Below are 27,958 nucleotides of genomic sequence, written 5' to 3'. Positions count from 1 at the left end.
CAGTGCTCATAGTTTCTCACAAATTACACAGAAAAAGGATAAGAAGCAAAGCGACCAAATCAAACTAAACAGGAATATTAATCTTTTGCTGATCAACAAAGGAAATGTAGAATAGCAAAAGTTTACATGGATAAATTATCAGCTCAAAAAGAAGCATGGAAAGCAGGTGTGATAAGAATAGTTAAGAGTACAACAAGAAACGCCAACAGCTATTTTTGTTTGATCGCATACCGCCCCATCGGAGTCACATATAATAAAACTCATCCATCCATCTTAAAACCATGCAAATATTAACCAGCTATTTTCAAAAATTAAAAAGAGAAACAACAAGCATAAACACAACAGACAAGAAGAGTAGGCAAAACCCCTCTTCCAAACCCAACCCAACGCTACACCAAACTTCTACATCAGGGCGTATCTACACCTTCTCCCCAACCCCCGCCTCCTCATACTTCGCCCAATTCGCCAGTACACTCCCAATCCTCGGCGAATTCGTCAACCGATAAACATCCTCAAAATACTCCTTCGTCAACGCAAACGGTTTGGCCGAAACGTTCGGAATATACTTCCCAACCAACTTGCTGGGGTCAATCGTGGTCTTATTAATCTTTTTCAGCAAGAAGGATCTAAACGGTTTCACGCCAGAGCGCAAGAAGGTGCTGTGGAAGGGGACGTCGATGCCCTTGAGTGGGATGGTGGCGAAGCCGCGCTCGAGTGTAAGGGGTAGAGGTTTTGAGGAGGTGAGTTGGGAGCAGGAGGTGATGATTTCGACCAGGTGGGCGCGCACGTCGTCGAGGGACATGGTGGACATTAGGGTGGTGATGTCTATCTTCTGAGCTTTGAGGACGTTTAGGACGTTTGTGAGGGTATCGAGGGCGCGAAGCTGGGTGAATTGTTAGCTTAGATAAAGGGCAGGGGAAAAATCGGGAATAGAACAAACTTACATCTCCAGCACAAACATATTGCAAATTGGCAATGTTATAATTGACAATCTCAAGCAACCAGCCAGTCTCCTCGGATATATTCTCCACGACATACTGCAGCGCCTGCTCGTTGAAGGTCTTGGAGATCCTACTCGGATTCACCGCGCACATGGAGTAATTGGAACGACCTTGCTCGTCGCGCTCCACGGCAACTTGCATCGTCAGACCACGGTAGAACACGACGGACACCAGACTCTCGATGGACATAACGTCAGCAAGTGCAGCGAGAGCAGAGTATTCGCCAAGAGAGTGCCCGGCAAAGCTGCTGTCGCGTTGCACAAGGCCCTTGGACCGCATATCCTCGAAACTGGCCTTCTCCATCAGCGTAAGAGCGGGCTGTGTGAATTGTGTGGCGGAGAGAAGCCCAGTGGGCGACCGGTAGGTGTATGAGGTACTGTTCTCATTGACATCCTTGAAGATCCTCTCAGATTTGATGCTGCCGTCTGCATTGACCGTTTCGAAAGTCATGGACATGTAATTCTGGCGAATAATTTTGCCTCGTGGACCGCCGAAGTGGATGGTGAGTTCTTGCGGATTGTTCTTGACGATGTTGATGATGGACAGGCCGTAGTTCTCGATGAAGTGCTTGTCTGCACGGTCCCATACTTCCTTCGCGACAGGGCTGGAGTTGTACAAATCCATACCCATTCCTTGCTCTTGAGATCCTTGACCAGTGAAGACATATGCAGAGACAGGTTGTTCGACCTCCGCTTCACCAAGCAGTACCTTCTCTTCCGTCGCTTGATTGCTTGCTTCCACCTTGATGATTTTCCGGCCAGCTACCATACCAACATGCTGGAGGACGACGACGAGGTCATCGTTGGGAAGTACCATTCCAACCAGGGAGGCGTGGAAGCTGCGGACACGGCCAATGTTGTTCTCTGCAGCCCATGTTTCGACGAGACTGCGCACCGCGGCACTAGTATACATACCATGGGTGATCGTGCCAGGTAGATTTGCATAACTGGAAAAGACACGGGAAACGTGGATGGGGTTGTAATCGCCAGAAACGCGAGCGTAGGTTTCGTTCGAAGCAGGCGCACGCAGATTAAGAGGAGTCTTCCCACTGAGCGGGATCGGGTTCTCAAAGTGAACTGGCTGTTCAATAGCAGAGCCGTGACGTTGGAGATAATCAATGACCGGGTTGCCATGAGAAGTGCCGGCTTCATACTCCACTGAAGCAACTTGAATAACTTCTTTCGTAGGAAGTTCGAGGAGGACTTGACCGATAGTCTGCACGCTGCTCAGAACAGTCTGGTTCTTGAAGCGGACAAGACTCTGAAGACGGAACGTAAGAGTCTGGCCCAGAAGGTCAACGTCAGGTTCATCGAGGCGAAACCACTCCTTGGATTGAAGCACGGCAACATCCTTGGAGGAACCGAGATGGAGCTGCATGGGGACCTCCTCCTTGCGCTGGAAGGTGGTCTCAAAGTCATTGTATGATCCTCTGTACAAGAACTGACTCGTGACCTCCATAATCGGCTTGCCATCCCTCTTGATCGTCCCGCAAACCTCAACCATCTTCCCAGAGTCCTGGTTGATTACCGCATTAACCTGTGCAGTTGTCTCAAGAACATCGCCAACTTTAAGCGGTTCAGCACCCGGGATCATTCTGAAGCCATTGGACAAATGAACCAACTTCAAAAGATCTCCATCAATCACGCGTGGAAATATTGGTTTGGTAATTGCCTTCCACCCAACAACAATAGCAAAATCCATAGGAGCAAACACTTCCTTCCCAGGGCGATCGACAAATGCTTCTCCAGTATTGCCAACAGCGTGGACAAAGTCTGCAATAGCTTGGCTGGTAACGGTAGCCTTGCCTCCATCGAAGGTGGCAGTTGCAGGGGTATCGAAAGGAACATCCCGATCGCTAAACCAAATGCGATAGTAAAATTCCTTAATGCGGTCGTTCCGGTCATCCATGATTTCGCGGATGGGGGCGTATCCAGTCTCTGGGTGATATGTGAAGCGGAAGCACAGGGGTACAACACCACCCTCAGCAGTCCGGCCTTCAAACAGAGTAAGTGAGATTTCTCTGTCGCCGGTTGTTCGTACCTCGACAGTCTTGACCAGTCTCCCGGATTGCGAGGGCTCCCTGACACTGATGAAAGTTCTCTTCGCGTCGTTTGGATATTGAATTTCGACAAACATGCCAGGCGTGGGTGCCAGGATACGCTTCATGGGGTTAGTCTGGAACTTTTGGCCCTGGATAAAGACCTCAGTAGTAAACATTGCATATCGCCACGAATATGTCTTGCCAGCCAGCAGACGCAGCCAGCGGTCGAGATCAGGAAGGCTGGCAGATGTAGAAGGCGACAAGCGATAGGAGATTTTATTGGCATCTTCGGAGACGGTAAGACCGTCGATATCACGCTCCTCTTCAGTTTCCAGAAGCAGCTGGCCACCGAAATACTCGACAACAGGGACGTTGGATTCGTCTCCACCATACACGTCGCGAATAAGACCTTTGATGTGATCATTATGGATGCCATCAAGGATATCCTTCACAGGCTCATCGACAGTGTTGGAATACTTGACAGCCATTGGACCCTGTAGAATACACACTCTGCCTACATCCTGTCCAACAACGGCCTCAAGATCCTCAGATTGCCAGAGTGAGTCCTTCTTGAACCAGAACTCAAAGTTTTCATCCAGAGCGGGGACGAAGGGGACAGGCTTCTGGCCACGACGCTGGCATAACAGCAGGAAGTGCTGGACATCTTGTGCAGAAATTAACTGCGACGCCGCCTCAGGGTATGCGCTCAAGATCTTCTCAACCGATGGGTAAGGAGTATCAAGCTCAGAGTATGACTGCAGGAGTGACGGTTGACCTGCCACAGAGGTAAAGCGCTCCTCGACACGACGGATGAAATCGCCCGTTAGCCGTTTCAGAGAGTCGTCGATCCATCTCGATTCATGCTTCACGTACATAAGCTCCACCATCCGATGAACCACCTCAGTATAGGTCATATCCTCCAGATCGACAGTGTCGCCAGCCGAGTTCCGTCCAAACCAAACCTTCTGGAAGTCGGCATTCAGTTTCTTAATGATGTAATCACGCTTCTTCTTGAGCTCAGGGAGACGCTTGGCTTTGTCCAGGGAGAATATCTTCTGGTCCATCTCATGCCAGAAGCGGACGCCGCGGGTGGCCAGTTTATGGATTGGCTCGCCCATCTCGGAGCGGACAGTGATCACACCACCAGCAGGACCCTTATATGTATCTTCCCACCGATCGTCATCAACCCCCTCGGCTTCAGCGATAGCCTGTTTGGCGGCTTTGGAGGTATGGGCCTCCTTAGCAGTCATCATGCGACTGCCGAAGAGACAACCATCGAAGGGCATGGGAGGGTAGCCGAATTGCCGGGACCAGGAGCCGGTTAGGTAAGGATATGTGTCTTGAGACCCTCCAAAGCCGCTCCCGGCGACTAACACGATATTATCACATCTGCGAATGCGGCTGTACATCAACAAGATGGGTTGGTGGAAATCTTCAAACGAGTGATGGCCACCACCACGACCACCAGTCCACTGCATGATAACAGGGAAAGTAGGGTTGGCTTTGGCGATGTTGATAACCTGCTGGATAGCATCCATGGAACCGGGCTTGAAACCAATGTGCTTGATGCCGAGTGTTTGGATGTACTCGTTGGCAACTTCGATAGATGGCACACCAGCACCGATCGTTAGGCCCTCAATGGGTACACCGTCAGCACGCAGTTTCCCAATCAAGGGAATTTGCCAGGCCATCGCGCGTGGGTTAACGTAGATCAAATTAACGGTGATGCCGCGACCGGGAGGGATATTCTTCTCGATCTTGTTAAGAGCCTCCGTCATCGATTTAGCATTATAGTATCCGCCACCAGCAAGTTCAATTTGATAACCAGCATTCATCGTCGCGGCCACAAAGTCCCACGGGACCGTTGTTGGAGTCATACCAGCAACCATGACGGGGGCTACACCGAGCAGTCTGCTCATCTTTGTGTCGACAAAGGTCTGGCCAACAGAGGTTTTTACTAATCTTGGACCATGTTCTTTAACCCAATCGACAGCGTATTTAACTGCATGTTCCTCGTCGCGGTCAAACAATTCAGGCTTGTAGCCAACCTCTGCGTTTGTGCCATCCATGGCACCAGCAAGGATAATTCGAACGCCAGTACCATCTTTGTTGCGGTTGGTAAGGACGCCCAAGCCGGAAATACCACCTGGGCCGAAGTCAAGCAAATGGGTAGCGTTGGGGAAAACAGTGGCATGCTCCCAGTTAACAGGATCTCTGGTGATCATGCGAATCAATGCTGGGACAATATCCTCGTCCTTGGCCCGCAAGTCCTCACCGGTGTTGGTATCATAGACTGGAATCCGCAACGACTTGGACGGAATCACCAAATCATCCAGGTCCTCTGTAATTTGTTCGAAAGCAGAGGCCAGATACTGGCTGTGGAAGGGTGCAGTGATGGGGAGGAAACGATGGACAAAACGGACTTTTCGTTGCGTGTAAGGAATACGATTCTGATCCAGGCCTGTTGGAGCCTTGACCTTGCGCAGTCGAAGATTAAGACCATATAGAGAAATGGGGGGTCCAGTCACAACGAAGTTGCGGGCACTGTTGACCAGGGAGATGGAGATATGGCGGTCTTTGGGCAGATGTTGGTTGGTGGCATCGATATGCTCCTGGACCGCTGGGCGGGGAAGATCCCTAATGGACAACATTGGAGTTGGCACGCCCTCACCGTTCTCAATTGAATCTTGCAGAATCGATGGGGCAAGCGAAGTTCGAGGGTAGGCCTGCTGGCTGCGCATTCCGATCCAGAACAGCATGGTCAGGGCGTTTTTGGAAGCCTTTTCAAACGAGTCCCAGGTGGTAGCTGTGGAAATCAAGGCAGCAGTGACGATACCCTGTGAATGGCCTGTAGTTCCGCTGAATCTCTCCAAGACTTCACCAGGCTGTTTGCCCATCACTTTACAAGTTGTCATGAAGTGGGCAAGCTGAACTAGACCAATCAGGGGGAGACTGACGGGGGCAGACACCAAGTAATCGGTATCAGGCTGTGAGTCGCTGTCCCGCAGCCATCGAACAATATCCATTCCCTTAGAGTAGAGTTTAATAGCATCGGGATCCCGCGAGAGGGACTGAAGCAATTCTGCGGACGATGAAATGAGGTCTTCCACAAAGAAAGGATACGTAACATAGATTTCTCGCAGCTCATCAAAGTATTCTTCGATGTTGCCCTGGCCTCCAAACACACTGTACAGACGCGCATTGCCGTCCGCTGCTGCACGCAGCAACGCTGACTCGTGTGGTTTTGTGGGCCTATTTGCTGCCGCACGACCAGCATAGTAAGCTTGAACAACGAGCAATTTCTTTGCACTGATGCCTGGAAGACAGCCTGCGATTGCATGAACATCATTGCCCCGCATGAATGCCCGTTCGAACTCGTTGAGGAGCAGCTTCAATACTTCGAGATAGGAACCCTGGGAATCGTCCTCGCCCTCCTCTACTTGACTTGCAACAAAACCCAGATACCTGGCAACGAGCTCTTCTACGGAGGACGGTTCATCATCCTGGGCAAGTTCATCTGTGGGAGCAGGGAGAGAGGCGGAAAAGTTATCCCTGAGTTCCTGGGCATGGAAATGTAGGGAGGTAGGGACGAGGAAGGAGAAGTCGAGGGAGCCATGGGAGAGGATAAGAGGGCGGAGGGATTGGGAGGATCGCGGAGTATTAATGCCCGTTTGAGGGCCAGTGGAAGTGCCGTACATGGCTATGATGATAATGATGATGTAGGGAGTGGAATCTTATTCGAGGAGGGTTGGGGTGGATGTCTGTTGTCAAAAAGTCAGCCATGCACGACTGAGGAGAAATTGAAAATACAATTTCTAGCAAAACAATGTTACCTTACCGTTTTTGTCTATATCTAGTGTCCCAACGTCACCAACAGGATGAGGATGAGGACAAGAACGGAGGACGTTGAGGGAAGGACAGGACCGACAACAATCAAACCATGAAGTGGTGGGCTTGTAGAGAAGGGACAAAGAAGGGAACAAACAATATGTAGTGAATAATTCCAAAACTATGGCTGAAGCAAATCCGCTTGTCCGTGAGTTCAGTGGACTAGCATTGTGAAAGGAAAAAACAAGAGAGAAGAGGTTGAGGATTGGAAGAATTGAAGTTGAACCTCGAGATTGCCTGTCCTCATCATGGATTAGGGAAATAAAAAATATTTCCAAGGTTTGAGAAACACCGGCATGTATGTGTATTTGTATGGTTTCTGTACGGTAATACATATTGTTGAATCAGAGAGCTCTCATTGGGTTTAGCGCGGTACCAGGGCAGCCCCAAAAACCCAGAAAGGGTTGAACTTTTGGTGGGATTGCGTATCGGGATGGGGCAAGCTTGGCAGGGTTTTACGGCACGGATACGCCTATACGCCCCAAAACTTCCCAGTGATTACTATTACTGGTCGCTTGGGCAGAGAGCTCCCAACAAGCAGGAAGTTTATGGAGCGTTTATGGAGCTCATGACGAGCAAGCTGCATTAGCCCTAAACTACCCTTCCAATTAGCTTATTAGCCGGATATGTGTAACTAACTAATTGTTAATTCTAGTTACTAGTGTCAGATTGTTAGTGTATCCATTATGACAACCCTAATCACGTGTCTCCTAGAGATAAGAATTGGCCAAGTTTCAATACAAACATCTGTCAGTTACCCCAATTAGCTTAGTTAGTTCCTTATCTGCCTATCATTATTCCAGTACTTTGGCCATACCCGGATCACTACCAGGCCCCCATTGAGGTTATTTGTGACTCAGAGGTCCTTTCATGCGGGTGTTTTAGTCCTGTCATTATATATATTACCCCACTCTTCTACCGTGCTAGTGTCCCAACTGGAAGAAAGGAACCGGTAATCTGCCGTATGTCTGCTGTAGTTATAACTAGTAAACTACCTCGTTATCTGCTGTATTTGTATGACTAAGCTGTAAGGTACCGCCCGTTTGGGCCATATCTGCAGCCAATCCCATAGCAGTTGAAAGTTACCTGCGAACTAAAAATTTCAAGGAACAAACAAACTTCAACATAATAATTTTCTTCGCCTTTAACCTCCCAACAACATCACGTTCATTAGACATCAACCTCACCAACTCCCTTCTTCCTCTCCTATCCCCGTCCTCCTCTACCAATCTCGTTATCCTCCCCCTCTCCGTCGACAAGATCTCCACCCCTTGCTTCCAGAAGAGATCTCTGTCAGCTCCCTCATTATTAGTTCTTTGTCGACTCTCTTTAATCAACCGTTCTTTTATACTCCCCCATCCTCTCTCTGTGCTCTGGGAGTGAAAAAGCAAAAACAGCAGCTCCCGTCATTGATCGTTTATCACTTCACTGCACATCTTCGACAAAAGATCTACGACTGTCTAATATCACCGGACACTCTTACCCCTCCAATTCCTCATCACGTCCAATAACTACCTTGCCTCCTCTTCCTTCCTCTCTACCTCCCCACTATCAACTACCCACCATGCGTCCCGAAGTCGAGCAAGAACTCGCCCATACGCTCCTCGTAGAGCTTCTTGCATACCAATTCGCCTCTCCCGTCAGATGGATTGAGACCCAGGATGTCATCCTACAGGAGAAACGGACAGAGCGCATTGTTGAGATTGGCCCCGCCGATACCCTGGGTGGAATGGCCCGGCGCACAATCGCCTCCAAATATGAAGCATATGATGCTGCCACCTCTGTCCAACGTCAGATTCTGTGCTATAACAAAGATGCAAAGGAGATTTATTATGATGTCGACCCTGTAGAAGAGGAACCACAGCCTACACCCACCGCTGCTCAAGCTACCGCTGCTCAAGCTACCGCTGCTCAAGCTACCGCTGCTCAAGCTACCGCTGCTCCTTCCCCTTCCTCTTCCGCTGCTGCTCCAGCTCCAGCTCCAGCTCCGGCGCCATCTTCCTCAGCTGGACCTGCTGCGGCAGTTTCTGATGCGCCAGTCACAGCTCTGGATGTTCTTAGAGTGCTTGTGGCGCAGAAGTTGAAGAAGCCACTGGCTGATGTACCAGTAACAAAAGCAATTAAGGATCTTGTTGGAGGTGAGTGTTTATTTTCTTCTTTTGCTCTCCTTTCTATTTTCCTTATTTAGATTCTACAGTTGTAAGTGTTAAACTAACTTGCTACCAACCTACAGGCAAGTCTACCCTTCAAAATGAAATTTTGGGTGATCTTGGAAAGGAATTCGGTTCGACACCAGAGAAACCAGAAGATACTCCATTAGATGAACTGGGTGCTGCGATCCAACCTATGTTTAATGGCCAGCTTGGCAAACAATCTTCATCACTTGTCGCCAGACTCGTTTCATCCAAAATGCCTGGGGGCTTTAATATTACCGCTGTTAGAAAGTATCTTGAAACGAGATGGGGACTGCAATCCGGACGACAAGACGGCCTTCTCCTGCTCGCTTTGACCATGGAACCTGCCTCGCGATTGGGTTCTGAAGCAGATGCCAAAGCATATTTGGATGATGTTGCCAACAAATATGCCGCAAATGCCGGCATTAGCCTTTCCACAGCTTCTGCTGGTGCAGATTCAGGTAGCGGAGGCTCTGGCATGATGATGGACCCAGCCGCTATTGACGCCTTAACTAAAGACCAACGGGCGTTCTTCAAGCAGCAGCTCGAACTTACTGCGAGATATCTTAAGAGGGACCTGCGGGCTGGCGATAAAGCTTTCCTGGTGTCTCAAGAGGCTCAGGCTACTCTTCAAGCGCAACTTGAACTGTGGCACGCGGAACATGGTGACACATACGCCTCTGGTATTGAGCCATCCTTTGACCCTCTCAAGGCTCGAGTATACGATTCGTCCTGGAATTGGGCAAGACAGGATGCGCTCAGCATGTATTATGACATTATTTTCGGCCGACTGAAGGTTGTCGATCGTGAAATAGTCAGTCAATGTATTCGCATCATGAATCGGTCGAATCCTCTCCTTCTGGAATTTATGCAGTACCATATCGACAACTGCCCCACTGAGCGCGGTGAAACCTACAAGCTCGCAAAGGAGCTTGGTCAGCAACTCATTGAGAACTGCAAGGAGGTTCTCCATGCCAATCCTGTCTACAAGGATGTCGCGATCCCCACTGGACCTCAAACGGTCATTGATTCACGCGGTAACATCAATTATAGTGAGATTCCTCGAACAAGCGCCAGAAAACTCGAGCATTACGTCAAGGCCATGGCGGAAGGCGGGCCAATTTCCGAATACAGCAACCGTACTAAAGTACAGAACGACCTCCGCAGTGTCTACAAGCTGATTCGCAAGCAGCATAAACTCTCCAAGTCGTCTCAGCTGCAATTCACCTCTTTATATCGAGAGGTCCTGCGTGCCTTGTCCATGAACGAAACGCAGATCATGCCCCAGGACAATGATAATGCGAAGAAGGGAAGCCGAAATGTTTCAAGATCTCGTATGAATGGCAACATAAATGGGAATACGCGGCCTGGGAAAGTTGAGACGGTACCTTTCCTCCATCTCAGAAAGAAGGAGGCAAATGGCTGGGAATATAGCAAGAAACTCACTGGTATCTATCTCGATGTGCTAGAATCTGCTGCTCGTGCTGGTCTCAGCTTCTATGGCAAGAATGTGTTGATGACTGGGGCCGGTGCCGGATCGATTGGTGCGGCGGTGTTGCAAGGTATGATCAGCGGTGGTGCTAAAGTTGTAGTTACCACTAGTCGGTTTTCTCGAGAGGTCACCGGGTACTACCAGACCATGTACACCCGCTATGGTGCGCGGGGATCGCAATTGGTTGTTGTGCCCTTCAACCAAGGCAGTAAACAAGATGTCCAAGCTCTTGTCAACTACATTTACGATCCAAAAAATGGCCTAGGCTGGGATCTGGACTATATCGTACCATTCGCGGCCATCTCAGAGAATGGACGGGAAATCGATAGCATCGACTCGAAATCCGAACTTGCTCATCGTGTCATGCTGACCAACATCTACCGCTTACTTGGTTTTGTCAAAACGCAAAAGCAGGAGCGGGGCTTCGAAACGAGACCTGCACAGGTTATATTACCTCTTTCTCCCAACCACGGCACCTTTGGTAATGATGGCCTCTACTCCGAATCGAAGTTGGGATTGGAGACGCTCTTCAACCGCTGGTTCTCGGAAAGCTGGGCCAGCTATCTCACTATCTGCGGTGCTGTGATTGGCTGGACCCGTTCCACCGGTCTCATGAATTCTAATGACATACTTGCCGAAGGCGTCGAGAAACTTGGCGTACGGACGTTCTCACAGCAGGAAATGGCTTTCAACTTGCTCGGTCTCATGGCACCAGCCATTGTCGACCTATGCCAGAACGAGCCTGTTTTTGCAGATTTGAACGGCGGCTTCCAATTCCTGCCCGACGTTAATGCGCTGATGAAGAAACTTCGCAGTGAAATCACGGAAACAAGCACAGTTCGTCAAGCTGTCATGAAAGAAACCACCCTGGAGAACAAGGTGGTCAATGGCGAAAGTAGCGAAGCCTTGTACAAGAAGGTCATTACGGAACCCCGTGCGAATATCAAATTTGAGTTCCCCAAACTGCCCAACTGGAAAGAGGAGATTGAGCCACTCAATGCTAATCTCAAGGGTATGGTCAACTTGGATAAAGTTGTTGTTGTTACTGGTTTTGCTGAAATTGGCCCATGGGGCAATTCCAGAACTCGCTGGGAGATGGAGGCCTATGGCAAGTTCTCTCTGGAAGGTTGCATTGAGATGGCGTGGCTGATGGGCCTGATCAAAAACCATAACGGGCCCATCAAGGGTAAACCCTATTCCGGTTGGGTTGATGCTAAGACCGGCGAACCCGTCAACGATAGGGATGTGAAGGCTAAATACGAGAAGTACATTCTTGCACACTCTGGTATTCGTCTTATTGAACCAGAGCTCTTTAATGGGTATGATCCAAATAATAAGGTGCTTCTGCAGGAGGTTATTTTGCAGGAGGATCTGGATGCCTTTGAAGCATCCAAGGAGACGGCTGAGGAGTTCAAACGTGCGCACGGTGATAAGGTTGAAGTTTTCGAAATTCCGGACTCGAGTGAATACACTGTTCGCTTGCTCAAGGGTGCCAATCTTTTGATACCGAAGGCTCTCAAGTTCGATCGCTTTGTTGCTGGCCAGATCCCAACTGGCTGGAACCCAAAACATTACGGTATTCCCGACGATATTATTAGCCAGGTGGATCCGGTCACTCTTTATGTCCTTGTCTGCACTGCCGAGTCGCTGCTTGCCTCTGGTATCACTGATCCGTACGAATTCTACAAATACGTTCACATCTCCGAAGTTGGTAACTGTATTGGTTCTGGTATCGGTGGTTCCCACGCTCTACGGGGCATGTACAAGGATCGCTTCTTGGACAAGCCTCTTCAAAAGGATATTCTGCAGGAATCTTTCATCAACACCATGAGCGCATGGGTTAACATGCTCTTGCTCTCTTCCACGGGCCCCATCAAGACACCGGTCGGTGCCTGTGCTACGGCTGTCGAGTCTATCGACATTGGCTACGAAACTATTGTCGAAGGCAAGGCGCGTGTGTGCCTTGTGGGTGGCTTCGATGACTTCCAGGAAGAAGGATCGTATGAGTTCGCGAACATGCAGGCTACCAGCAATGCGGAGAAGGAATTCGCCCATGGCCGCACACCGCAGGAAATGTCCCGACCCACTACCACGACTCGGAGTGGATTCATGGAGTCTCAGGGTTGCGGTATGCAGTTGATCATGAGCGCGCAGCTTGCGCTGGATATGGGTGTGCCCATCTATGGTATCATTGGCTTCACCGCAACCGCCACGGACAAGATTGGCAGATCCGTTCCGGCTCCCGGGAAGGGTGTTTTAACCACCGCCCGTGAGAATGCTGGCAAGTTCCCCTCGCCACTTTTGGACATTAAGTACCGTCGTCGCCAGCTTGAGCTCCGAAAGGCTCAGATTAAACAATGGCAGGAGTCGGAGCTTTTGTACTTGAATGAAGAAGTCGAGGCGATGAAGGCGCAGGCCGTCGAACCTTTTAACGAAGACGAGTATATGCAGGAGCGAGTCGAACATATTAAACGTGAGGCTATTCGTCAAGAAAAGGATGCTGCGTTTAGCTTGGGCAACAATTTCTGGAGACAGGATTCTCGCATCGCTCCTCTTCGTGGTGCACTCGCGACCTGGGGTCTTACAATAGATGATCTCGACATTGCTTCTTTCCACGGAACGTCCACTGTCGCCAACGACAAGAACGAGTGTGATGTCGTTTGTCAGCAGATGAAGCATCTGGGACGGCAAAAGGGCAACGCCCTCTTAGGTATATTCCAGAAGTACCTCACCGGCCATCCCAAGGGTGCCGCAGGTGGTTTCATGTTCAACGGCGCTCTCCAGGTGTTGAACAGCGGCCTTGTGCCCGGCAACCGCAACGCCGATAACATCGACAAGGTCATGGAGAAGTTTGATTACATCGTCTATCCAAGCCGAAGCCTGCAGACGGACGGCATCAAGGCGTTCTCCGTCACATCCTTCGGATTCGGCCAAAAGGGAACCCAGGCCATCGGCATTCATCCCAAATATCTTTTCGCCACTCTCGACCAGGCCACCTTCGAATCCTACAAGTGCAAAGTCGAAGCGCGGCAAAAGAAAGCATACCGCTACTTCCACAACGGCCTGATTAACAACAGTCTCTTCGTCGCGAAGGATAAATCACCCTATGCCGAGGAGATGGAGTCGAAGGTCTTCCTGAATCCGGATATCCGCGTCGAGCTTAATGAGATGACATCAACGCTCGGTTACGCTGGTAACGACCGCAATGGCAACGGTAACGGCAGGAATAATAAACAAAAGACCGAGGCAGAGGATGTGCAGATGCAACAGACGCGGCAGATGGTTGAGTCCCTTGCCAAAGCGACCGCGGCGGAGAACTCTAAAGTGGGCGTTGACGTCGAGAGTATCGCTACCATCAGCATTGAAAATGAGACGTTCATCGAGCGGAATTTCACGGCTAGTGAGCAGAAATATTGCCGTGGTGCTCCGTCGCCGCAGGCTTCGTTCGCTGGGCGCTGGAGTGCCAAGGAAGCTGTGTTTAAGAGTCTGGGTGTTGAGGGGAAGGGGGCTGGGGCGCCGCTGAGGGATATTGAGATTGGAGTTGATGGGAATGGGGGGCCGGTTGTTACTGTAAGTCTTAAAGTCTTAACCCGTGTTTGTCTGGGTGGGTGGTCTTATTTGGAACTGGAGCAGTTTTACTAACGGAAATTTGGTTGTATAGTTGCATGGTGATGCGGCCGCTGCTGCCAAAAAGGTTGGTGTTAAGGAGGTTTCTGTTAGTATTAGCCATAGCGATACACAGGCTATTGCAATTGCAATATCGAAGTTTTGAGAAGGGGTTAGAAAATTAGATAGTTGTATACATTGTATAATGTTGTGTCATTATAAAGAGTTTGCTCTTAGGTGAGGTTGCCGTGATGTGATTCAAATAGAGACCAACCGCCAACACCCACCCCCCCCTTTTTTTTTTTTTTTTTTTTTTTTTTTTGTGGTGTGTGTATGTGTATACGGCAACATTTCATTTATTTATAATTAATATTTCTCTCATTTTCTTTTGTGTACAGTTCTAATTTCCGCCTTTTCCTTTTCACGTATTCTTCTTCATTGGTTGGCTTGATGAACGGAGAGAGTAATGATGTTTGTCACCACACCTTCTATTTCTTTTTGAGAGGTGAAAAAGTTACTTTGTTGTATCTGACGGGTGTTGGGAAATGAATGAGAATGAAGCATAATGATTCCTTGTAGTGTATTGATGTTACCTTCATTTGATTGATATTCTTACCGTGGAGAAATTAAAGCAAGAAGTTGGCTGTTGATGATGTTGAGTTTCGTTTTTGGGTAATAATACTGCTTCTACTACTGCTCATTAAGTAGATTTTTTCCATAGATTTTTTTCAGTGAATTTCGCAATCATATTAATCCAAGCCATCATCATTAATGGAACATTCACCCTTCATTTTGATCTTGTTCTCTTTTCTTCTCCCCTTCCCAGCCCCTGAAACTCGGGAGTCGTTGGTCAAGCAGCATTTCACGTGATGACTGATTGTCCTAGGAGCCAAAAAAAAAAAAAAAGTTCCGATATGCCAAAATACAAACACAATCCTACAATCCTATTCCGTATATATGTTGAAGACACTGTAGACCATCAATGCTTCCCTTCTCACTTTCAAGAAGCACACGCACCTGTATAGACTGAGATTATTGCTATGTTTGGTGGCAGGCTCGCTAACAGCGACGGACAAAACTAACTACAGCTACAGCTCCGTATAACATCGACCAATCGCAGGAGTGTTTTCAGCGCATCTCCATTTGTTCCACAAAGGGGGAAGAGATACCAAATTTCTTTTGGGCCACGATCGCGATTGCGTTTTTGCTCATACGCAGGCACTCTCACGCAAACGAGCCGATCTGCAATGGCGGAGACTGCGGAGGACTCCAGCTCTATCCCCGCAGCGGTGGAATTGGGCGCAGAATTGAGCGCGGGCCAGATTATACAGCATGATGGCAAGGAATACCAGGCGGTCAAGGAGGGGTTGGCATACATTCTTACTCCTCGACAGCAGCGAGAACAACCAAATGCAGCTTCGTCGACGTCTACGACCACTGCCTCTTTGCAAGCTGGAACTGGTGTAGAGGGAGGTAAACCAGAGGTTGATGCAGAGCCACAACGGCAGGGCAAAAAGCAGCAGAGACAACAACAACAACACCAACCCGAGGTTCAGTCCGTTTTCTACAATCCTATCCAACAATTTAATCGCGACTTGAGTGTACTGGCGATCCGGGCATATGGGGAACATGCCATGATTGTGAAAAGGGAGAAAATGATGAGAGCCTCAGCTCTTAAAAAGGGAATGAAGGGGAAAAAGAGGAAGAGGGAGGCTGAGGATTTGGGAGGAAGGGAAGAAGAATCCGGGGAGGGTATGGAGAAGGGACAGGAGGGTGATGCCAGTGCTGGAAATGGAGTTCAAGGAAGCCATGAACCCCCCCCTCCTACAAAAAACCCCTCCTTCTCGGTGCTCGACGCCCTCTCTGCAACCGGTCTTCGCGCTCTCCGTTATGCAAAGGAAATCCCCTTCACAACCTGCATCGTTGCCAATGACCTCTCCCCCGACGCCATCAAGTCCATGAAGCTGAACATTCAGCATAACGGTGTTGGTGATGTCGTCGTACCCAATAATGGCGATGCCTGCGCGTACATGTATAGTATCCTCGGAGGCCCCAAACCCAACAAAGATGGCACGCACTTTGGAAGATTTGACGTCGTTGATCTGGATCCCTATGGCACTGCAGCGCCTTTCCTGGACGCTGCCGTGCAAGCCGTCACTGATGGTGGCCTCCTCTGCGTCACCTGCACGGATGCGAGCGTTTTCGCGTCCAACGGGTACCCCGAAAAAACGTATGCACTCTACGGCGGCCTGCCCTTTAAAGGTCCGCAGTCGCACGAAGCTGGCCTGCGACTGATCTTGCATGCAATAGCTACTTCCGGTGCCAAATATGGTCTATCCATTGAGCCACTCCTCTCTCTCTCCATCGATTTCTACGCAAGAGTTTTCGTGCGTATGCACCGCTCTCCTGCGTCGGTCAAATTCATCGCTGGAAAATCTATGATTGTGTATACATGTGACAACGGTTGCGGGGCTTGGAAAACACAGCCGCTCGCCACCAATAAACGCAAAAGTGACAGAAAGGGCAACCCGTTTTATCATTACGGATTCGCGCAGGGCCCCAGCACGACACCTACATGTGAACATTGCGGATTCAAGTTGCATCTTGCTGGACCCATGTGGGGAGGCCCGCTGCATAATAATGTATTTATTCAGCGGATTTTAGATTTGCTTCCTGGTGCGGATAAGGAGACATACCCGACGAAAGGGAGGATTGAAGGGATGCTATCAACCGCATTGGAAGAGGATTTGGATATGGGTGGTCCCTCACAAGAGGCTACACCGGCCCCCGAACCGGCAGCTGCTTCGCCTTCTGGTACAAATGGGGAAACAAACCCTTTCACCGCACTTCAAGAAAAGGGTTCCCCATCCCTCCTAATACCGCGCACTGACCCAGCCAAACTCGACCCTCACCCCTTCTTCTTAATGCCCAGCTACGTCTGCAAAGTTGTACACACGCAAACAATCTCCGAAGACTGTCTGCGCGGAGCCCTGCATCATCTCGGTTATAGATCTAGCCGTAGTCATACCAAGGCCGGCTCCGTGCGCACGGATGCGCCGTGGAATGTCATATGGGAGATTATACGTGAGTGGGTGAGGCAGAAGTTCCCGGTTAAGGAGGGGAAGATTAGGGAGGGAACTGCGGGGATGGGGATTATGAGGAGGAAGAGGGAGATTGTGGGTGGTATTGATGGAGGTGAGGATGACGCTGGCGCTAAATTGAGAGGGTTGAAGAGGGATGTACTGGCGGCAGCAGAGGGGTCGAGAGAGTTTTCGGACCTGGTGATGAAAATTGAGGCAGCGTTGTATCGAGCTGGTGCTGTATCAAGAAGTGCTGGTGGTGATGGCAAAAGCGGTGCTGAAGACGGTGGTGGTGTGCACCAGAAGGAGGGAGATGCGGTTCCACAGCAGCAGCAGCAGCGACAGAGATCATATTCTCCAGGAATAGGAGGGTACAGGAGATCGCCGTCTCCGTCTCGTATAGGTCCGGATCCAAGCACCCTGAATATTGTGTTTGACGAGGCGCTAGGTAGGACTGTGCTGGCGGCACATCGGAAGAAGCGGTTGACAAGGTACCAGATGAATCCTAGAGCGAATTGGGGCCCGATCAATAGGGCATCAAAGGGTGGGAAATCATGATGTTATAACTAGATTGGGGGACCATATACATTCTAAACGGCTAGCATTGCGCCCTGGATATAATAAAACTCTATTTAAGGATTTTCCCCCAAGAAATTCTGATATAAAATATCAGTTATAAAAACTTCACACCAAAGCTAGGTTATTAATAGATAATTCGGACAATGGATTTGGTAGGACTTTGAATGTCTGATTAGTTCAGAAGTGTCACATGAAGTGAACCCCTGACCTTGCATTCAGAAAAAGAGATGCATATTCAATTCGTAGAAATAGATTTTGTCGGTAGTAAGTGCAAATTCTAGTTCGAATCTGTGTCAGGAGCTTACTCTCTATGTTGGTGTCAAGGGTATTTTCACCTCCCGCCTATTTCACACTTCAGGGGCGCTGTAACCCCATTCGTCCATTGCTGATGGAGCGCATATATGAGTACATGGCATAGTTACTCATGTATATCTAGCAATCCTAAAATATCAAAAACACGGGAATTATTTTACCATAGCCCTGCTCCTCCAGGCCGTGTCGGACACCGTCCCATTTGGGCCCGCCCACGGAGGCAAATAGAACCGCATCAGAGTCTAGAGCTGCCTGCATGACAGTCTTTGTTATTGGGGTGCCGTGGGTGTCGATGCTGCAGCCACCGATTAGGTCGTTGCGGAGGTCAAAAGTGTGTTTTTGCGAAGAGAAAGCGGAAAGGACTTTTGACGGCATCTGCGGTAATTTCGGGGCCAATCCCGTCACCAGGGGGACCAAGAATTTTGTGAGTGGTCATCTTAGACTGTAGATAAGAGGAGTCATATAGTTCCGACAGAGTTTCTATGTGACAATTGGAATAGGGGACGGTACGGGCCGAGCTCATTGCAGCCTGTGTCGTCAGAAGGAAAAATATAAAAAAATAAGGATAATTTGAACGACTCGCCCCGAACAATGGCCTTGCTTGGATCTTTTCTTTTCTTTTCTTTTCTTTCTTTCTTTCTTTCTTTCTTTCTTTCTTTATTTTCCCCCCTCTCTCAGGTAATTATTCCGAAGGGCGTGAGTTGCGGTTCTGAAGCACAGCAAAAGTTCGGGCATTTAGCGCGCATTCGGCATCAAACTCTACCAGCGCGTTCGGTATCCCGCACGCTAAGTTCGGCCAGGGATTCACAGAAGAATAACCGCATAAACAGCAGCCACCATGAAAAATTACAGAAACAAGTTAATTTGAAGGCTAAATCCTTCAAAATTAAAATAAAAATAAAATAAAATAAAAATCAACTCTGGGGTTTATTTCGATTCCATGTCTTTCCCTTCAACTGTATACGTCCTGTTCCCGTGGTTGCCGGCGTTGATAATTGGTTTCCGCGAAAAGCCTCTCCGATACGGCATCCGACCCAGGGATGCCGACTTGGCTCGAGCCTTGAGTAAGCTGATCTGTGTCGCCTTTCTGAATAATAAGTGGAAAACACACCCGGTATAAAAATGGTATAGAACACATATACAGTCTTGAGATTATCTGCTGCAGTGGTTTGGTTCAGGTTGGATTGATGCAAATTCGGTTGTCCGATGCACGCCACTCATCAGTGCCTCATTTCCTGAAGGACTTATCGAGCGTCCTCTTGGCCTGTAGATATAATTACTTAAAAATGCCTCCCTTGTAGCATGCGAATGGTTCTAAACTGTTAGAGTCATGTCATTTCAAATGCCTCAAATCAATACCAGAGTTTCAAATACATACCTATCTATACCGTACATGGCAAAAATGAATCCAACATCAGAAATCTATCACATACACTCGCACCAAAAAACACACCATCCTAAATCATCTCATTGCAACCCGAAAACCCGGCTCAGCACTGGTATCTCTCTATAAACTTTATCCCAACCACTCGCTTCCCAACCACTCCCCAGCCCTTCCCGTCCCACAACCCCCAAACCACCTGCCAGCCACAACCCAGCTCCCACCGCCGCAATCCCATTGATAATCCACCTTACCTTCCTCGACCTTCTTCTAAACTCGCCTCCTGTTTCAAATGATCCCAGAAAACCGCCGTTAGGCCCGGTGCTCCTCCCAACCCTCTTTCCCTTCCCCTTACCGGTCTCCGCCACCTCCCGCTTATACCCCATCCACCATGCCCACCCCCAAGCAAAATGCCAAACACCTACCCCCACAAACGCCGCGTACCCCAGATTCATGAGCCACGGTGACCTTGCAATGCCATGAGCCACAAATCCCAATCCAACCCCCGAACTGCCCCCGTCCACATAGAGAGGCACAACCCGGTTAACAAGCACGTGCGATGCTAGTAGAGGCAAGAGCATATACCCCAGCCGCGCCTGGACGCTAGGGTATTTCCAGTTTCCGGAAGAGCGAATTTCATTACGCTGTTCGTGTGTCTCGGCGCCGTAAAGGCGAGTACGGCGTCTGGCACGAAGGATACGCAGGGCTACACCGGAGGCGAGGTGGGTGAGTACCGGAATAGTAAGGAGGAGGGGTTCTAGGGCTGGGGATTGGTATAGTGGGCGGGTCAGGAGGAGGAATGGTTCCGCAGAGGGCACAGAGCCTGTGAAGAGAGGGATTATGGAAGTGTTTGAAAGATGTAGCCCTAGAAAGATAGTGGGCGGATAGGTCGAGGTTCTTTGGAGGATAGATACTGGTGGAAAATGGTTAGATGGATGATTATTTGTTTGCATGAGATTGAGGACGATGCATACGCCAGTATTCCCAACCCCTTCCGCTTAGTCCCAGACCCAGATTTAGATATCGGAATGGGTTGTATCTGCAATTGCATCTGCCTTCACTGCCGCTACGGGTGTTGGGGAAGTATTCTCCCAATTCTAAGTCCGGAGACCACTCAATAGGAGATGGCTCTAGCTCCTGCAGCAATATGGGGGAGGCTTGGTTGATCTCAGCTGACCTTCTCTGGCCAGAAGCGTGGGGCTTTTCGTCCATTGCTGGGCGTTCGTTTGATATCTTATTGCATTGGGGATGGATGCGGCGGAAGAAAGACGGCAAACAGATGCCAAAAAGGAGTGTCTATAAGCAAGGGATATAAGCTGCAAACCAGTGGGAAATGGCGTCAAAGAGAGTGGTTAAACATATCCGTACATCTACATATCTCTGAACCTATGAATATCTATGAATATCTGCTGGAAAAATGAAGCTGACAATGGATCAGTTATTTAACTACTTGGTCTGTGATTGGTCAGCAAGCTATTTTCCCCGGACTCCGCTCACCGCTTTTGTTGCCATAGGCAGAATGCCCTAAACATTTCATTGACGGAGCACTCCGCATGAAGGTGAGAACAGTTGATATAAAGCTACAATATCACCACAGCGCAAAGTAAATGGTTACATAATAACATCTCACCACTGCCGATGCCTCAAGTGTTTTTACGTAGATCCCAACATCCGGAGAGCATTATCTAACAGACTAAACAATGCCGCCAGTTTGTCCATCCTCACTCGCCCCCAAGCCATTCCCCCCCCCAACCCAACCCGCTTCAGAACTAACAAAGCAATTAAATTCCAGCGCGGCTTCACCAATCCAGCTCCAAAAACAGAATCTGCCCGCTCAGCCCTAACTTCCTTCACCTGTACCCTTTGTAGTAAATCCTACTCCCGCCACCCAGAATACGAAGCACACATCGGCTCTTACGACCACCAGCACCGCAAGCGGCTGCGCGACCTCAAACAACTATCCAGGGACCCACAGGCAGCGGAGAGAGCGCGCAGAGATGAAAGGAAAAGAGACGAGGAAGCGGGGATTGTGAGGGTTGAAAGTGAGAAGGTGCATGAGGGGGGGAAGCCAGAGGTGAAAGGGCCTGGAGGGGGAGGGGGAGGTTTTAAGAAGGGCGGGTTTAAGAGTTCGTTTACGGCTGTGGGGACAGGAGGGAGTGCGGCTGTTGGGGTTGGCAAGGTTAAGAAGAATCCACTTGGGGAGGATGAGGATGAGGATGAGGGAGGAGGCGCGGGAGGTGAAGAGGGAAAGCGTACTGCGCCTGGTGGTTTATTGGTGAGGAAGGGGAATTTAGCAGACGCAGAGAGTGAGACGGACGATGAGGATGGCAGTGGGTATTACGATCCCAGGAAACCGACGGGGTGTTTTGAGGGTTGTGGGGGTGTCGGGATGACCCAGGCTGTATGATTGTGAATATGGGGCTTTTTTTATTATTTTTATTATTTTTATTTTTATTTTTTGGATTTGGATTTTGGATTTGTGATTCCTTGGAATAACTACTGGGTGTTATGGATGATACAGTAAATATTTATTTGGCATTTGCAACGGCGTTCCAAATGTATGACAACATGTGTACGATACAAGTTACGTTAATTGAGAGAGTTATAAATAGCATGCTTCCGTCAAACGGTCGTTTGGCTCATACGTAACCTACCAACTCAATTTCCAAACGCAGATACGCTAGCAAAATCAATGAACTGGAACAGCCCTAGTCATGCCGATTTCAACATTCACTTTTCAACGGTCTCTCGTCTACCCCCTCATTTGTAATCCTAACAACCCCAATCTCGCCATCATTGGTAAAATACATCTTGTCAATACACACTACGCGGTGATCGCGCTCATTATCATCTGTGGGCCGTCGATGGTAGACGATGTAGTAATCATCCCCAACATTGAAGGCGCTGTTGTGCCCAGTGCTTGTGCCGATAGCTAATTCACTACTGAGGATCTTCTTGGCTGGGCCGTCGAAGGGACCAAGTGGATTGTCTGCTTTGACATATTTGACAGCGTAGGACGAGTCACCCCATCTTCGTTTGTAGGAAGTTCATCAGCATGATAACGGGTGTTTCGAGACGTGATAGGATGCAAAAGGAGCTTCAAAATAAACAGGAGGGGGCGTAAGGGGGAAAGGGAAGGGGAGGGATCTTAAATATATGGGACACTTTTAAAAGGACCAAAAAAGGGGGAAAAGAAAGGGGGTTTAAACTCACCCACCAACACTATACATGAAATAATAAATCCCCCGCCTCTTCATCATCCACGGACCTTCGACGTATTCCTTCTCGGGGGTAATCTCTCTAATTCCCCCCTTAAAGGAAGCCATATCATCTCCCAGCTCAGCTACGACGGCATGCCCCCCCCCGCCCCAATACAAGTAGTTCCGCCCATCCTCATCCATAAATACCATTGCATCGATTGGCTGCGCTCCAAACACATCTTCTCCTACTAAGGGCTTCCCGAGGACATCAGCAAACGGACCCGCAGGCGATCTTGAAGAAGCCACGCCAATGCCCACGCCGTCCCCGGCTGAGAAGTAGAGGTAGTAGAGGCCGTCTTTGCAGCCGACCGAGGGCGCCCAGGCGGCACGGTTGGTGCTCCATGGCACATCTTTGAAGTCAAAGATGCGCCCGACACTTATCCAGGTCACTAGGTCTGTGGAGACGAATGCCTCGAAGTACTTTTGGCACTCGTATGCGGTAGAGACAGTGGGATAGAGGTAATATTTGTTGTCGAAGATGCGGAGTTCTGGATCGGCGTACCAGCCGCCTATAATGGGGTTGCTGGCCTTTCTTGGTGGGTCCCGGCTTCGGGGTTGGCCGGGGGGGTTTTGAGCCATTCAAGGAAACAGGATAATAATATGTAGGTGAACAACAATTTGAATATAACTAATCCAGACTCAGTAGCTAGTTATGTACCTATTATATAAAGGGAGGATGCTAGGAGGGACGGAAACGGATATTTTATAATGGCATATTAACGACCCGAGAATGGGGCGGCTGGGCGTGTTATATCACCCCGAGCTTGATGCCCCACCCACACACACATACACACACATACACAGAGAGAGAGAGAGAGAGAGAGAGAGAGAGAGAGAGAGAGCACATTTGGTGCATGGGATAAAATCCGCAGTTTTACTGGGCGTAGTTTAACTAGTTTAACCCGGACGGATCAGTTACGGCCGTCTTTTCCTAATCGACAGGGCATCCGGACACAAAAACATCTTGGACTGTTTGTTTTCATCACAACTTGCACTATCTTGCCTACATTTTTGCTAGGAACCCCCCGGCCCAGTTGGAATGGCGAACAACTGCTGTCAATCCCCCGGCTGTAAGGGAAGCTTTTCTTGAGTAAACAACCGAGTTCTAACCTTGGTCTGCGTAGTTGGTTGATGTAACGACTGTCATGGCATCCACCAGCCGGATATATGAATGTATCTGGATCCCCTGTTGCATCTACGGTGGGTATTCATTCATTTTGCAAAGTGGTTGTGTAAGAGACTTAGAAAGGCTGAATTGTTCAACAACCGGGGATGCGGGAGTTGGGTGGGAAGAATTATAAATAAGACTGCCCGCGCTTATATTTTAGCCTCGAGGCGTTAATTCATTAATGAAGTCCTAATTATTGCAAGCGAGGTTTTGAACCATTGTACGGTTTTACTTAATTAGCCAGGGTTCCCATGGATTGATTATCCCCCTCCATAGAACCGTGGGTCAATTTCCACCGAAAATTCTTTCCTTGCTTTCTGAGACAGGTTTCTGACCTCGGTGAAAATGCTCCTTTTGATAGCAAATGTAAAACCATGGAATTAGGGTCAAATTCGCTGGGCAACCGACAGAGAAACAGTCTAAAAATATAATACACAACAATATAAGATTATCTGTAATGTCCCGCCCGTCTGGTCTGTTGTATGCATATCCAACCTCCGGACGCCTGGTAATAAATACATCAACCTCAAACTTGCCGTGTCCTTCTTCCTTGACCTTTCGTCTGAACCATTCATATCTTGTACGGGGGCGGTCGCTACCGAAATTTTGAGTCGCCGACACGAAAAGGGCCGCAAATTACTTTGGCCCTAACCAAAATCTTGGGGGCTTCAAGCTGGCCTGTCTTTCCAGGTGGAATTCTCCGCTGGAACTGAAGACATGCCCATGCCCGCCCCTAAGGTTCCACTTAAGCTCTCGGCTAGGAGTAGTCTATAGAACAAAGCATCCAATTCCAGTTTTGGGTTTCGCGTATTCTTAGGGTGTGGGTCCAACACCCATTGATATGGCCACCTTGCGCAGTAACTCTTAGCGAGTTAGGCGCGGGACTTTAGGTTTGAGTTTGATCATTATTTAGTTGTTCGAGATAACGTAACCAGATAATTCTAACAAACCAACCTGGTGGAAAGCGTGTTCATTAACTTCTGAGACCGCCAGCAATTCAGTTCTGGAGATAGCGAGCAAAGGGCAAGCGGTTAGAGGCGAGCACCAGAGGCGGTCGGCCCAATGTACGTACATACTGCACATGACGTTGGCCTCATATTTTATGTCTGGAGCTTCTGGAATTGGGGGGGCAGAAAAGGGGGGTAGGGGGGTAGGGGGGTGGGGGGGCAACGCCCCCGGGCTGAGAGAGAGGGAGAGAGAGAGAGAGAGAGAGAGAGAGAGAGACAGAGAGAGAGGAGGGTTTCAAACCCGCTAGCAGTCTTGATGGTAAACCTGAATAAATTTGCTGCCAGCTCGTCGAGCCATTCAACATTCTTCTCAGCACAAACCTCATGAAGGTACCATGAATGAATGCCCTTGGCCTCCGCTGCTACATCTCATTCATTCATTTGGTTAATCACCTGAAACAATAATTACCTAACCCGTGAAAGAGAGCCGGGAGTGACCACGGTGGCTGATGGACCGTAGACTGACGTCAATGAAACCAGCCAACATCAACAACTGATCCCAGCTCCATCTGACCTCCTCATCTGAGTTCCCCAACGCTCTAGTCTCTTCTCTTATCATATAGTTAAACATTACCGCATCATTCGCTCTCTGCCATCATGCCGAATCTACATTCTCCTATGGACGAGCAGTCCACATTTGGCTCTCCTGCACCAAAGAATAGTGCTCAACAGCACACACCACTGCAGACTCCACAGCAGCAGCAACATTCTCATAAAAAAGATGATTGGCCACTTGATCGCCTTGCTGAACTTTACGTTATTCGGCTTCAGAACTCCAGGCTGAACTGGGATGAATTTCAGGAAGTGCGTTCGGAAATATCAAATTTTCTGCTTCCACCTATTCCAGTTTTCTGAATCGTTTTACTGATTTGTGAATATTTTCTGTCCCTTTGTGTCTGTTATATTCAGAAATTCTACCCCAACTATCATACGCGAGTGAGGTTCAAGTTCTATGTAAGTGACATTATATCAAATCGGAATTTGGTCCCTGCATTAATCGCGCGGGATGCCGTATCTATCTCATCCTAGGCTCCTGCATAGTCAACTAACCTGGTCCCTAGGAAGCGAGAAAACTGGCTGATAAAAATGAATTGGTAAATACTCGCTTTCCTACGCAAAATTTTGTGCCATTATGGGGAGTATTGCAAATAGGTAACCTCCTTTTAGCCAAATATCTCGTCGGTCAATCTCCCAAGCAATATGCAACCCCGGATCCGCAAGTCCAGGTATTCGCTTGAAAAGCTCTATACCGAAAGCGAACTAGAAGACTTCGATACCGAGAGTGAAGGCGGTGATCTCCCTTATCAAACCGAAAACACATCCGCGGGACCCGATCTAGTTAGAACCCTTTAACCCCCCCCCCCCCTCCTCCCTCCTCTTTCTTCCTCTCCCCCTTCTCCTTTCTCAATCCTCATTACATGAATTAAGTCCTGACACATCAAACCAGAACCCACCAAGCACCCTAGCCAGCAAACCGAAACCGAAACCGGTCTCGGCACCATCATCAACATCAGCTCGAAAGAGCCTAGGAACAGCTACTGCAACTTCAATGAGCATTGGGCCAGAAAAGCGCCCAACCAAGCGGCCCAGGATCAGCACATCATCGCGGCCCACAACCCCACTCACGGGCTCTGACGCAGCCACCAACCGCTCTCGCAAACCTTCATCGTCTTCCGGGCCAGTTGGCACAAACCAACCGCCCGTCCCCACTGCCTTCCCAGCCCCAACCTCAATCCCTGTATCTGCAGCTGCATCAGCACCAGCACCATTGCATCCCCCTTCCACCAACGGGAACGCCGGGCACCACTCCAGGCGCCACTCCCATCTCCTCAAATGACGTCGGGTCCAAGATCCGTTTTGATCGGGTTAACTTTGCTGACTGGACCTACATATACAACTTAGCGAAGTCCTGTCCTGCCGAGCGCGAGCGCGCCGATACCCTCGCAATCCGTGAGCGGGACCAACTCCGCCTCATTGCTGAGATGGAGAATCGCATGGCAGAGATGGAGGCTGAGCTTGAGGAGATGAGGAAAAGGGTGGAAATGCAGCAGGCGGCTGCTACAGTCTCTGTAGCATGCGCTCCCGACCTCGTTGATGGTGAGCCACTGGCGCTACGCGTGGGTGGTCAGGGGTCATCGTCGTCGTCGCTTGCTCTGTTAGTTCCCTGCCCAGGATTGAGCGGTTTGTCGTCGAACTCGACAACGGCGGCCGCGGCGAGGCAGGTGTCATTGGCGCTGAAGTCACGGGCTGGAGAGCTGAGGGTGCTGTTTGATGAGCTTTGGAAAGCCAGTTTGAAATTCATCCCCCCGTTTCAGCTCGAGGAGATGGGGATGCAGAGGTTTAGTGAGGGGGTTGTGGGGAAGATCGGGGAGATTGAGAAGATTGCGGAGGAGGTGGGGAAGGTGGGAAAGGGGGCGGAGGTGGATACCGCGGGCGGTAGCGGAAATCGGAGTGGGAGTGACAGTATGAGTGTTGCTGATAGGGAGAGGAGGTTCGGGTCAGAGTGTAAGGATGAGAACTAAGGGCTTCAAGTTTTCTTTTTGTCTGTTTCTGATCATCGCAGGTGAGACTTTACTTTATAGCCGCTGAAAATTTTCATGATATAATTTTCCCCTTCTGAGTTTCGTCGGGTGCGAACCTAATGGAGCTCCTTTGCGTTGGATTGAACTATCGGTTTTAATATGGTCGGTAATATGGATCGAAGTCTGCTGGTTGCTTGTATGATATGATCCATCACGTTTCCCCCTTTCTACTCCCCTCTGTTTTTTTACTGGTGTTAACCAAAAATACAACGTTTTATATTTATTTATTTTTTTTCTTTTTACACAATAAGTAGGCTGTAAATTGGCAGATCGAGCGCGGCATAAGTAGACGCGGGGTGTGTAAACGATTCATCTCTGGCACTCAGCACAGTTCAGTTCACCAGGACCCGAAAGACTACCTTCTGTGACTACCAGAAGCTAAATCTT

The 27,958-nt window shown here is 49.2% G+C and overlaps 8 protein-coding genes across 8 annotated transcripts; 4 read left to right on the top strand and 4 right to left on the bottom strand.

Moving 5' to 3' along the window:
* Window positions 1–418: 418 nt before the first annotated feature.
* PADG_00255 (tetrafunctional fatty acid synthase subunit FAS1) lies at window positions 419–6,740 on the bottom strand (the record flags this gene model as incomplete). The annotated part of the gene is made up of 2 exons (XM_010757971.1): window positions 419–883; window positions 945–6,740. 2 exons carry the CDS (start codon window positions 6,738–6,740, stop codon window positions 419–421), a joined length of 6,261 nt encoding a protein of 2,086 aa, XP_010756273.1.
* A 1,754-nt stretch (window positions 6,741–8,494) lies between these two features.
* PADG_00254 (fatty acid synthase subunit alpha) lies at window positions 8,495–14,368 on the top strand (the record flags this gene model as incomplete). The annotated part of the gene is made up of 3 exons (XM_010757453.1): window positions 8,495–9,068; window positions 9,164–14,166; window positions 14,258–14,368. 3 exons carry the CDS (start codon window positions 8,495–8,497, stop codon window positions 14,366–14,368), a joined length of 5,688 nt encoding a protein of 1,895 aa, XP_010755755.1.
* Window positions 14,369–15,449: 1,081 nt separating this feature from the next.
* PADG_00253 (N2,N2-dimethylguanosine tRNA methyltransferase) lies at window positions 15,450–17,840 on the top strand (the record flags this gene model as incomplete). The annotated part of the gene is made up of 1 exon (XM_010757970.1): window positions 15,450–17,840. The coding sequence occupies one exon, from the start codon at window positions 15,450–15,452 to the stop codon at window positions 17,838–17,840; it is 2,391 nt and encodes a 796-aa protein (XP_010756272.1).
* Window positions 17,841–18,208: 368 nt separating this feature from the next.
* Window positions 18,209–18,548, bottom strand: PADG_00252 (uncharacterized protein; the record flags this gene model as incomplete). Its single annotated transcript, XM_010757969.1, has 2 exons — window positions 18,209–18,246; window positions 18,335–18,548. The coding sequence occupies 2 exons, from the start codon at window positions 18,546–18,548 to the stop codon at window positions 18,209–18,211; spliced, it is 252 nt and encodes an 83-aa protein (XP_010756271.1).
* A 1,092-nt stretch (window positions 18,549–19,640) lies between these two features.
* Window positions 19,641–20,766, bottom strand: PADG_00251 (uncharacterized protein; the record flags this gene model as incomplete). Its single annotated transcript, XM_010757968.1, has 2 exons — window positions 19,641–20,467; window positions 20,529–20,766. The coding sequence occupies 2 exons, from the start codon at window positions 20,764–20,766 to the stop codon at window positions 19,641–19,643; spliced, it is 1,065 nt and encodes a 354-aa protein (XP_010756270.1).
* A 488-nt stretch (window positions 20,767–21,254) lies between these two features.
* Window positions 21,255–21,961, top strand: PADG_00250 (uncharacterized protein; the record flags this gene model as incomplete). Its single annotated transcript, XM_010757452.1, has 2 exons — window positions 21,255–21,263; window positions 21,347–21,961. 2 exons carry the CDS (start codon window positions 21,255–21,257, stop codon window positions 21,959–21,961), a joined length of 624 nt encoding a protein of 207 aa, XP_010755754.1.
* Window positions 21,962–22,277: 316 nt separating this feature from the next.
* On the bottom strand, window positions 22,278–23,393 carry PADG_00249 (uncharacterized protein; the record flags this gene model as incomplete). The annotated part of the gene is made up of 2 exons (XM_010757451.1): window positions 22,278–22,584; window positions 22,768–23,393. The coding sequence occupies 2 exons, from the start codon at window positions 23,391–23,393 to the stop codon at window positions 22,278–22,280; spliced, it is 933 nt and encodes a 310-aa protein (XP_010755753.1).
* A 2,193-nt stretch (window positions 23,394–25,586) lies between these two features.
* PADG_00248 (uncharacterized protein) lies at window positions 25,587–27,511 on the top strand (the record flags this gene model as incomplete). The annotated part of the gene is made up of 6 exons (XM_010757450.1): window positions 25,587–25,793; window positions 25,899–25,943; window positions 26,051–26,083; window positions 26,157–26,327; window positions 26,437–26,670; window positions 26,738–27,511. The coding sequence occupies 6 exons, from the start codon at window positions 25,587–25,589 to the stop codon at window positions 27,509–27,511; spliced, it is 1,464 nt and encodes a 487-aa protein (XP_010755752.1).
* Between the last annotated feature and the right edge of the window lie 447 nt (window positions 27,512–27,958).

This window comes from Paracoccidioides brasiliensis (genome assembly GCF_000150735.1).
Source record: "Paracoccidioides brasiliensis Pb18 unplaced genomic scaffold supercont2.1, whole genome shotgun sequence".
Taxonomy (NCBI): domain Eukaryota; kingdom Fungi; phylum Ascomycota; class Eurotiomycetes; order Onygenales; family Ajellomycetaceae; genus Paracoccidioides; species Paracoccidioides brasiliensis.
Note: the sequence above shows the minus strand (reverse complement) of the source record. Positions and strands in the feature narration are given on the sequence as shown.